The sequence below is a fragment of the Platalea leucorodia genome (genome assembly GCF_965183815.1).
Source record: "Platalea leucorodia genome assembly, chromosome: 9".
Taxonomy (NCBI): Eukaryota; Metazoa; Chordata; class Aves; order Pelecaniformes; family Threskiornithidae; genus Platalea; species Platalea leucorodia.
The window spans coordinates 20,329,132-20,341,751 of record NC_138831.1 but is presented as its reverse complement, the minus strand read 5'-3'; the positions used below and the strand labels follow the sequence as shown (position 1 = coordinate 20,341,751).

Sequence of the window (12,620 nt, the reverse complement as noted above, 5' to 3'; positions counted from 1 at the left end):
CTAGCACTTAGAGAGACCCAAAAGATGTGATACCTTATAAAAACCATGCAGAAAAAAGACAGCTTTGAGGTTCTTCACTTTTAGCATCTCTAAGGATAATGAATCCAGGAAGAAACAGAAGCTAAGCGGACCCAGAACGACACATGCAATATAAATTCTGACATAAAAACACCCCACATGGAATAGTATCATGGCAAGAAGAACCACTGGTCATTTCCCCAAGGCATCTCTAAATTCTACCCCAAGAAAATACCGACGATGTTGATTTGATTTTTTCATCTGTAATCAAGGGACTATCAAGTCAAGTATATCCCATTAACCAGACTCAGTTAGTTCAGCCTGTGGTAATATTCTTCTGGCTTCAAGAAAGCTAAGAATTTGTGAAGAAGCCCAAAAAGAAAGAAAAGTTCTCTGGAATTTTGGGGTTCCATGCAAGAACAGCCTCCCTGGACAGAGATTCATTGCAAAGGCTCTAATCCAAACTGAGTGACTTTAGCATATACTCACAAAACTCAGTCCTCTCAAGTCTTAGTAACCATATGGTATGTGCCACAATCCCGGCATAAAGGTGATTTTTTAAAATACAGCAACAAGAATTAACTGTTGCAGATATTAACAAGTTGGAGTGAGAGTAGTGGTGGCAGTACTAAAAAACAGAATGCCTGCAATATCCCAGTTATATTTTGTAGTAACAGTAACTTGTTTGGATTCAACGCAGCAATTCCAAAACCTCATTCAGCATCAGGTTCTTAGGAGAAAGTAAAATAGTGTTTGTGTTTCTTCTATAAGGTACAGTAAAAATTAAAATTTTAATGTGAGCTTTCTTCTGTTGCCTCAAAAAATTACCTGCCTTGTCAGACAAATGGTCAGTCTTTGAATGCTGTTTCATGCTATCAACTTTAAATAAATGCATAGGTGAAGAGCCTTTCCTGCTGGTTGTTAACTTAGTTTCTATGCATTTATACTACAATCCACAATCTGAGGAGGGAGGATTGTTTCATCTTTAATTCTGAATTGTGATCTGCAAAATATAAACATGAAACTAGTCTCTCTACACCTCGTTACCATGAGACCCAAATATGTAGGTGTATTAGAGGGCAGAGGCAAGCAAGGGAAGCAAAGCTAGACAAAGTATCAGGTAATAATTTTATCATTTAAGGTATACCTTGCAATTAATAAGATATTCCTGCTACTGGAACAAAAAGAAGAATAAGTGAGAAGTGTGTCAAGGTTTTTTATTTTTCAGAAGAAAGATACCAACAATTGAGTAAGACCATTTTGAAAAGGAAATACTCATTTTCATTTTGAACAGCACTGTATTCTGGGAATAATTTCACTGCTTTCAATAGGACTATTTCTGGACCGAGATATACTCAACAGCAATAAGGATTTGAGACAGACAAAATATTCTCATTAACGCTGCGTATGGTTCTGCTAAAGTCTTCACAAAGGCATAATTCAGATTTTGATTGTGCTGCTGTTCAGGAAAAGTTTAGAGATTTTATTCTAATATTAGATGAAAATATTGTGGCAATTCCCCCACTGTACTGTGTAACTCAGCACACACTTTCTCATTTGGCAGTCTGCTTTGGAAAGGCCGTAGGTCAGGAACAGTAAAGGATATTTCAACCAAGAACAGTCGTGCTTTGGGATCAGTGAGTGAACTTTCAGTGTTCTGCCCATACTATTGTAAGCTTGAACTGGAGTTTTTTATTAGCTTCTCTACTATATCACCTACTGAAAGTTAATAAATTAATGTCATAATTAGTCAAATGAAATAGAAGAAAGAAAATAGCTAAACTTTCAAAGCAACCTCAGGTCACGCAAGGGATCATTCGGGGACTGGGAACCCAAACAAAGCAATTCCCTTCATCAGTACTGCACCAACCCCTATCGAACACACACCTTATTCTTAACATTATATTAGACTCCTCTTGCTGCAGTCTTCAGTATTTTCTTTTAGATTATGCTGAATGACTGAAATGAAAGTCCTGATCTAGCAGTCTCTTTACAGCTGCTTGATCTAGGAATGAAATTACAGTCTGTCTTTGAGTGAAACCAGCTCCCTCCTAATAGAAAACGGCAGGTCATCACACACTGCTCTAGGTGTCCATACCAACGATTACCTAAACCAGACGGTTGCAGTGAACAATAAGCCATCAAGGGCTTAAAACTAAATTCTTAATGTAAAAGGTAAACCAGTACCCATTTAGTGGCATACTGAAATAACCCAGACTAATAGACCTGTGTTGAGTTTTAGACAAATGGATACCTAGACTTCCCAAAACCCATTGCACAGGTGGGATGGTTAGAACTGATGAAGCGCTTTGTTCTTGGGGCTTTTCACCTGAAGCACGGGAGTATTTTGAGCACAAACTTTGCCTGTATTTTACAACCAAAATCTGCATTCTAAAAGTTGAGACAAACTGGAAATCTACAGTTTAAGGAGCTGAATCCTTACAATTTTCAGGGCATTTCTATAGACTTAGAGCAGCCATATACACTTAGTAGGGTTAACTGTCTTCTACAAGGACGTTACTGTTCAATGGTAAGTTAACCCGCTAAGTAATTCCAGATGGCTGTCTCACTCGCTTTAACTTTAGTAGATGAATTTGCAGAATTTTTACATCACGTAAAAACTACAGCAGTGACGAAAAAAGAGACGTGATTAGTTTGCAAACTCAATTCTAAGTAGCTGCTTCTTTCTCTTATGTGCATGTGATTATTCCTTCAAACTGTCATTTAGCACTTTTGAACTATGCCTCTATATTCAGTTCAACTGATATTCAGTCTTACATGTTATTTTTCTAGTTCTATTCTGCAGTTAAGACAGGACACAAACATATCTAAGCAGTGAGAAGGAGTTCAAATTAAAGGGAAGGAGAGTTCAACTTCTATTGTCCCTGATGGCCCTTTTACTTGTTTTTCAGTAGATATGATAGTTTATACCTTTGAGTATTTCCTATGTAGAAAATTGTACTGTCTGCATGTTTGAAATACAGTGGATCTTAGGCATCATTAGACATCATGAACCAAAGATCTCCCTGATGTAAATGAAGGATCTTTGTTGCTTTGACTGCAACTATACAGAGAAGCAGTAATACAAAAACTGGTATAAACATTTTCTTTTAAATATGTAGTTTAAATTTAAAAACCACAAAGGATCCTTTATATGGAAAGTCTCTCCTTTACGACAAATGTTCACCTGAATTTTTTCTAATCAGACTGACTACCTTTTACTAGTCTTTGTTTGTTTGTACCATGTCTGTTCCACTATCCCACGTAAAGCCCTGAAGTACTGTAACAGTAGTAATAACAGGCAAGGGTAAGAAAAAAATAACAGTATCTGAGAATGGCCATTCCCAACCAAAACCACAGAAGTAGTTAAGACTGATAATGTCTAGAAATTATACGGCTTTTATACTTAATCATTAGCCACAGTTACAGTATAATTAGCTACCATTACGTACGTCAGCATTTCAAGATGCTGATACTGCAGTTTAGAGGGTAAAGACCTACATTGGTCTTTGGCAGACTGCTGTGAAATAAAGCGACGATTAAAAATGTGTCACTCAGTTTGAAAGGTACGCCTAATGCAATTAAACAGATAAGGATTTTGATCTTCCTGCAACAGTTATGAGCACAAGCCAGTTCCTTACAAGAGATATACTTTTCTTTTAATGAAATCACAAGCAATTGTAGTAATAAAGGGAAGTTCTCCTTTCAATTAAAAAAACAGACTGTGGCAATGAGTTTGGTACACAAGCACTTTGGTGTTCAGACTCTTCTATGATAATGGCTACAAAGGCCATTTTATTGCAGTGGAGGTAAAAAAAAAAGTAGGGGGAAGTTCTGATTAATACATTTTAATGCAGCCACTTCTCCATTTCTGATAGATGTTTATGTCGAAATACTTTTTGTTTACTTCTCCATCCTCACACCCTCCCACCCCACAAAAAGCTGACTTATCTTCTTCTCTTCAATAATATTAAAAGAAAGAGCAGAGGAAGAAAGAAAAACATTAAACATCACCATCCACAGCTGGAACAGAGCCCTCTCAGGGTGAAAGCCAAGATCTTGGAAATACAGCTACTCAAATTTATTTTCCAAAACTACATTCGGTACCATAACTCCAACAACTCAGATTTAAAAGTCTCTCTTGTAATCACATTTCATCATGTTGTATGACACACATTATTTCATTTTAGATATTTGTCATATACTCTTCAGTTCTTTCTGACTACAGTTACTCTAAATTTTCTTTTTACTATAGTCACTGACATCACATTTTGAAATTACATAACCTTTTCAGTTTATGAATATTTTCTCCAAGTCCCCTATTCCCATATAGGGGAAGTGCTCCAAATTCTTTCAAATTTATAACTGATCACTTCCTTCATCATAATATATAGCTTAACAACATAGGGGGTGGGGGGAAGGAAGATCTGGTTTTAGTTTAGCACTTCCCTTGCATCAGAGACAATAAAACAAGAGAACATGTCCACGGAGCAAGCAGATGGCACCTGAAGCTCAGAGGAAATAAGCACTCACCTTCAAGATTTCTCCATCTGCATAGAGCACATACATGGTCACTTCAATGTTCTTCTGCACACTTTTCCCACCTCTTTCAAAGTCTCCCTTTTCTAACGTCAGGTATAAGTCATTGCGTATATCACCTACAGTAAAAGAGTGGAGTCACATGCTTAAATTCAACATGGAAGACTCAGTGCCTGTGTGCAACATATTTTGATTCTGCAAACCGTTTTCTGGTTCTGCAAGACTATGGCTGATGCCCAAATCATTCCAAGCAGCAAGTTAATTGTTAATAAGGATGAACATTTTAATATAAGTGCATAAAATCAGACCATTGTTAGTAATGCCTTTATTAAGTGTGAACTCAGAATCAATACTTGCTTTTACTGTGTGTAAGCAGGGAAGGGAAAAAAAAATCTTCTACTTTGTCTAGTTAGCTGATTTGGAAGTATCAGGCTAAGCCTGACAAAACATCATTAACATCAGACTTCCCATTTCCAATATATTTTAAGAAAAATAAGTATTTTTCTGATGATCAGCAGAAAATAATGTTCAGTTAGCTCTTCAAGTATTTTCTATATTTTCATAATTTCTTTTTATCATAACAAAAAAATAAAAGCAGCCTTTTTGGAAACCTCGTTGTAATTCAGTTCAGATGGATTAAGAAGAAATTATAAATTTTTTTTTTTTGCCAGATTTTTGGCTACCCTCTGGTATCCATATGCATGAATATAAGAAAGCGGGCAGTATGGATACTTGCCAATTTCTCACTACCTCATTTTCAAGAGCTTTCAGAGCAAATGGCTATATTCAGAAATACAAATGCTAGCATCTATGTCAGCATCTTGTTATCCTGAATTTGACAGATTCTAGCTCCCTTTTTTTTTTTAAAGATTCTGATTTGGGAAACTGCTTTGAAAACTAATGCAGTCAATTCTAAAGCATGCACCAAAAGGATAGCAGGTAACACGTATTCTTCTATAAGATTTAGTTACTGTCACCATTTCATGATGGCTCACTTACCACTTCTTTTTATTTACTTGCCACAAAGGCAAACATACTAAAGGGCAATATATAAAAACACAAAAAAAATTAAAACAATAAAAAATTAAACCCTTTCAAGGCAAGTATTTTGTTAAGCAGCCTCAAAAGACTAAATAATGAAGTAATGGAATGGTTATCCAGCAAAGCAGAGACTCCTTGAATGTCTGATTTCTTCCACCCCAGTACTTGGAGAAGCTGATGCAGTTAAATCTGTTTATTCATCAGAAGCACAATGAAATAGGCAGCATTTGCTTTCAGGCAGTGAGGGATATCCTTTTGTGTCTGTCAAAGCAGCACTTCAGATTCTTCTTGAAGTCTATAACCCCACAGAATTTGTTCCTTAATCTACTGTAGGGACAAACAATAGAAGCTTTCAGTTCTGTCTTTACTTTCATTTTTATTTCTGGACATAAGTACAACTTTTTAAGCATGGAAAATACAGCTCTCTAGCTGACATTCAGTGCTTTCTGCTAGGAACTCTTTATGAATGGAAATCTGTATGCAAAATGTCCTCCTTTTTCCATTAACCTCACTCTCACTGTGGATTCACACAGAGCTGACTGCTTGAAACACCTCACAGTTAGAGGTCTGAAAATGCTATGGTTCATTAAGGGGAAAAAGATGACAGCAAGAGGCTGGTGAAAAGACCTCAAATATTTGATCTGTTTTTTCTCATCAAAGAATAGTCATCAAATGCAACACTCCACGGTCCACAACAACAGAGAAAATTATCTTGCTGTTCAAAATCAAGCTAAGCTACCTATATGTTGACTATAGGAATATCAAGGAAATACAAAACTCCTCACAAAAGACAGTTTAAGTAGGGACTTTTGTTTTGAAAATCCTCCTGCCTAACAGACTCCATCTTTTTTTCTTAGCAGTTTGCACAATGAGGAAAAAAGTTTCAATTTGTATGTTATAACTCGTAATAGAAATTAATTGTACTCACTATAATTAGCATTTTGGAGCTTCCTATTTATGACCTCTTTTCTGGAAGACAGTCTGGCTACACAAAGTCCAATGTCAGATAGCAAATAATTTTCCAGCCTAAATTAAAGGCAGCATTTCGTTATATATAGCATCTTATCTTCCATTAAACTTAACAGGAAGGATATTACTTCGCTAATTAAAAAAAATGCCTTTGGGGTGGGGGGTAGAGGAATCTAAAAAACAGTGGATTTGGATCAAAATGATGAAGAAAGAAGGGAAAAAGTATTTTAGTGAAGTGTAATGGTTCACCTTCTCTTGTAAAAATACTGTCTATTGAATCTTAAAAAAATAGAAAAGGCCATTACATATAGTAAAAATAGGAAAGTAAACATATCTAGCAAAGACAAAAAGCATTTAACTATCAGGTATGGAGCCCATCAGTTTCTTGAAAATCTGGAGTTTAAACTACAAACTCAAAAACTTCCATTTATTTCAGTGAAAATAACCTTACTACAAAGAAGTATCTCCTTTTTCCAACATATTAGTTAACTATATCTCTTGCTGAGTCCTCGCAAGCCATTTTTTTCTGCAACTGCTACTGTTTTTGAGGGGTTTGAGCTCAGATGCACTAATGGGCTGCACAGAAACTAGAGCAAATGCTTGAACACAGAGCAGTTTATTAAAAATTTTGAGTATGCAAATTGCAAGGTTAGAGAAAACATTCCGCACAACAGCACACAAATGCACGAACAGATAGAGCTTTTCCCATATTTAATTCCATTGTAAAAAGAAAAAGATAAATAAAGAACTTGTCTAACAAACCAGACAATGCATGCCCTCTATGTGGCAAACTACTGTACAAACAGTACTGGCTCTGAAGTGACAGTAACTCTTGCATTTGGAGAGAAAAAGAGTGTGCCTGCATCACTTAGGCCTCACATCTTCACAAATAGAGCAGTGCAGATTATAAAACTGGGTTAGCTGTGGCCTCCTATCATTAGTACAGGAATAAAAAAGTGCTAGAAGGCTAGTGGGCCAAAGTATTTATAGATTAAAACCTGCGGATGACAATTGAAGCTGAGGTCTCTTTGTGTTAGGTGGCTGTCAAGGATGAACTGAAAACCTAATGAGTTTTCAGAATGGTATATGTTTTAAAGCCCATCTCTCTACAATTGTTTTCAATTTAAAATCAACTGTAAACTGCTTTCTAGCATAAAACACACGCAGTTCTAACATATGCAGTTACTAATTCTTTATCAAATGTCTTGAAATATAGTATTTTTCACAATATTAAAAAAAGAATTCTTTTCTGATGTGTTATGCAGCTCTTCCTTTACCCTCCCTTCACGGAGGCTTGGTTTTGTTTGTTTGTTTTAACCTATTTACAAAGCCTTATGCCAAATGTACAATTGTTGAATTATAGTAAATTATAGCTTTGGGGGGTTCACGTATATTGAAATGAAATCCTTTCTCGTATCACCTGAAACTATTTTAATGGTAATGGGGAAAAAAAAGAGTGGTGGAGAAGGCTACAGAAGCTGTATATCGATTTTGTGTTTACAATATAAAGAAATGTACTGGAAGACTTCCAAATACTTATTTATAATTTTCAGGACTTAATAACATTAACTAGTCCAATGGCCAATAATCGTCTAGTATCTATTAGAATAAGTAGGATATTTATCCTGATAAGATCTGTAGGTTTTCCACTAGAAGACTAACTAGTTACTTGAACTGAAATGTAGTAACAATTCACAGAAAACATCTGCATTTAATCTAACACTTTTTATTAAAGGATCCTAAAAGATTTTGTACACTGAGGACAGGAATGGTCCCTGTTTTATACAGGTGAATACTGTGTCCAAAAATGGTTACATAATTCACATAAGTTCCTACAGGAGAAAGAGGCAAACAAATCTCTGACATCTTGATTCTAGTGAATTTGTTTTCTAAGAAGTCAATGGTCTAGGACTTTGTGAACCTGTAAAGGACACGTAACATACCCCTGTAAGCTGGGGAAAAGCGGCAGCTCACAACGTTCAGGATGTGCAGGTCTAGTTTCAAGTAACTTAGTAAAATAACTGTATTTATCGAGAGACTCTTCATTAGATTTTTTAAACTGAAAGCTTAGTCTTTTACAATTTAAGCAGCCAAGGATATAAAAAACAATCTATCTATCAAAATTAGTATTTATGGCCATATTTGTTAAATTGTTGAGATGGTCCTATTTACTCAGGGCTCAACACTGTGATATCCTGTCTACCTGACTCTCTAACATCACCGAGTTTACTATCTTTTTGAAAATACTGGGATTTTAGAGAAGAGCGCCAATAACCCCCAGAGCGTGAATGGGCAAGAAGGACAGAGTATCTTCCACAATGGCTTATGAAGATAAAACAAAACAAACCCATACATTTATGTCCTATATGTAAGTGAAGATCGCCACAACTAGAGTAAATCTGCATCATCCCACTGACTTCCGTGAAGTTACAGCAATCTAAACCACTAAGGGTTTGACTTTGTAAGAGACATAGTCCAGCAAGTAACTAAAATCTTTGAGACAAACTATAAAATGTAGAATACTTATATTCATGGATAGTGTTATAATGTACTTTGGCTGTATTTGTTCTGGCTCTTTACAATGGTACCTGCTCTTCTTTCTGGCCAAGAGTACCATATTAAACCAGACATTACCTTGATGGACAACTCTTCTTCTGCAGTAGCTCTGGAGGCCACTGCATAAGAGCAGGGTGCCAGTAATTGGATTCTGATCTCGAACAGCATACTACACCCTTACTTTAAGTTCTAACTTTCTCCAAATGAAAAACATGCAACCACTTCTGAAGCGCAGTAATTTCAACACAGAAGAGGTTAACAGAACGAGGCCCACAATCAGCTTTGTGATCTTCACATTATTTTTTTCAAAACAGACAGACTAAAGGAAAAATCTGACAAAGTGCACTGTATGGGAAGTGTCTCAAACGCTCTCTGGCCAACCATTAAGGACTTGTTCTCAATCATGTCTCAGAAGACTAAGAGTGACAGGCCACGCACTGTATGATTTTCCCTTGCTTTAACAGTGAAGTCACCTCTGACACTGGTGTAAAAATCTGCCGTGTTGCCCACTATATTACTACTTGCCTGTTAAAATTAAGAAGCCTGGTATGGTCAGGCAGTCTCTGGGAATCACATTAGACCCATTGCAGCAGCTTATTTCTCTGCCCCTTCACCCGTCGGTCACTGATTTTTTTAAGGCCTATATTCCTGAAATAGTTATAGTGTGCACCTATTAACGTTAGTGCGAGTAATATTACAGCAGCAAGGGGAAACAGAGCTTTTATCTACTGCCTGGATGGCAAATTAAATTAACTTTTTTTTTTTTCTATAAAGAAAACATTACGCAAGTTTAACTTTGCTTGTTCCTCTACCTTCTGGTGAACAGAGCACTCAATTGTTTCAAGGAAAAGGAACAAACTATTTACTAGATTATTTGCTATCCATTGTTCAACTTCTATGTCTAGAAAAGAATTTATACAATGCTCTTTTTAAATTCAATGATTTCCCTGAAACAGTTTCCTTTCAGTAGTGGTGAGCTGATTTTTAATATATCTATTCTTATCTGTTCCAGCTTAGTATTTTAACTTTCCATTTCTGCAAGTTTATTAATGACAAAAATATTTTTTATTCTCCTTGTAAATGCTTTTTGGGGATAATTATTACATAATGATGTCTTTCAGTCTTGTTGACTCTCTTGCCATGAGCATTCTGAGAATAGCTGTGGATTTTGCCACGTCCGTTTCTTAATGTATTTTTGCCATGACTTTGTGCTCACTGACAGAACAGATGCTGAGATGTTTCTCACCTTTGCTACTGATTCATCTGTCATAGCTACTAAATTTGTCTGAAACACTGTGGTATGAAGAGAGGCTGATAAGACAAAGTCTACGCCTCTCTGTTACCAAAGTTTCCCTATGATGTCATGATTTGCTATCTTTACCAATCCCCAACATTCCATGAAAGATATGAAAATGGGAAAAAGCAAGCAATAAGCAGACATTACACAGAAAAGCAGAAACTTACACCCAACTATCTTCATCTCTGCATCAGAAAGAAAGGGGAGAGAATAAAGGGAAAGCAAAGGGAGAGAAGCCAGGAAATGAAGACAAGGAGAGAGAAAAAAGAGAAAGAAACATCACTCACAAGTAGAAGATGAAGCATGCACTTTTCATCAGAGGATCAAAGTAAAAGACAGAATACTTATCAGCACATGGGGAAGGGAAGGGATGTCCTTTGGGGAACTGACAAACGCCATGCCTATGCAATAGATTTCTGATCAGCAAGTTCTGTATACAAATAAAGTTGCAATCCAAAAGGCAAGCAGCACATGCCTCATTGCTTTTATCTCTGGGGAAAGGTAAAATTGTCAGGATCAGATGGACGGTCTTAAACCCAGTAGCAATTTAGAAAAGAAAAAAAAAAAAACACAAGTGAACAAAAACCCACCACACCTCTTCATGAGGCTGGTTTGACTGAGTGCTTTCTCTGAATCCCTTCTGATTCGGACAAAAAAAGATAATTAGTGTCTTTATGATGCTCTTCTCAGATCACAACACAGTAGGAAACAAAGAACATTTTATCTTTAGAAATGAAGACAGGCATGGTTATTTTGTAGGATATTAATCTTGTTCTGCATAACCATGCAAGATATAAGCACATAAAGAACAGTTTCACTTTATTTCTTAATGATGACCAGCTACCACTCATGTTTCTCATATCTGAGTGAGGAAAAAGCGGGCTTGATATAGGAACTAATGCTACTGTTTAGAAAACAAAATGGGATAAGAAAACCGTGTAAAAAGATACAGCTACAGAATTTTAATGCTTAATATGTCTACATGTGAAAGGATTTCCTATTAAAAAAGAAAGTGAAAATGTTAAAACCTATGACCAAGAAGATTCATTTGAAATGCTAGAGCCATTTACTTTTTTAAAAATAGATCTCTTGGTTCAGCAGAATGATCACTGCATATTTTAACAATACTAGGTGACCTAGCCTTTATTAATTTATTCATAAAAAACATTTTTAAATCACACTGCCTTGAAAAAATTTGCATCCATTTGCAAAATACAAGTCGTGAACTTTCTGTGCTCTTTTCTGAAAGAGGAAACCTTGTCTTTAATGAGAAAGAAAGAGTTCTGAAGCAAAGCAAGGAAAAGGTAGTTTGACAAAGACAATTAAAGCAGCAGACATGGTTGAGAACTGCTAATGTATATAACAGAGTTGGTTGTTTGCTTGTTTTTTCCAAAAATGAAATATTTTCTAACTTTAGACAATACTAGTAAAGCTAAAAAAGAATTTTTGATTCTGGCTGTAACAACATAAGCACAAAGTAAATTGCTGGACATTCCTTGTTCACAAAGCCTGGCTAACCCACCTGCAAGATAACTTCCTCTACCCAAATGTTCTATCCTGGACATTGGGTAAACTCAAATCACAGTTTGATTATTGTTTTAAAGGTAAACAATGGGCAAATATCTGCTGGTGCTTGAATAATGTCAAACATATTTTCATTGCCAAAAACACTGATAAGTAATTAGAATGAACACTGTTCACCACATCAGTGAGGTTACATTATACTTTAATCTCCTAATTTTTCAGAGATTCCATTATCCTGGAGAATACCCAGGATAATGAAAATCTTTGTTTAGAGCACCATTCATAGCTACCTCTCTCTTCACATCTCATCTCTATTCTGGCAAGTTCCTAATTTATCATTGCAGTGAAAGTCTATTCACACTTCCATGGTTGCCTGTCTTTTACTTACCTGGTGCTTAAAGACATTTACAAACTGCCTTTCTCCACAAATGTGAGCCTTTTTTTTTCCAAATACAAATGCCTAAAGCTTTGCATCTAAACTCTTTATATGCAGACCTCTTGTAGCCCCCTTCGAATCAAGAAGTTCTGGGTGTCCAGCACCTCTAGAGAGGCAGTAAACATTTAACAGCAGAATGGTCGTCCTTTCACACATTTGTTTGTATCAATCAGTATTTTCAGCAGATCTATCTATCTATATATATGAGACCAATTCCAAATAGATTATTATCTTAAAATC

General features: G+C 36.0%; 1 protein-coding gene across 1 annotated transcript in view; it reads right to left on the bottom strand.

The window, feature by feature from the left end:
- The window catches only part of DOCK3 (dedicator of cytokinesis 3), a gene marked incomplete at both ends in the record, with an annotated part of 219,664 nt that overhangs the window by 70,362 nt on the left and 136,682 nt on the right, over positions 1–12,620 (bottom strand). Inside the window, 2 exons of the mRNA XM_082321208.1 lie at positions 4,552–4,676; positions 10,588–10,605. Coding sequence (XP_082177334.1) covers positions 4,552–4,676; positions 10,588–10,605 — 143 coding nt within the window. The remainder of the gene's footprint in view (positions 1–4,551; positions 4,677–10,587; positions 10,606–12,620) is intronic.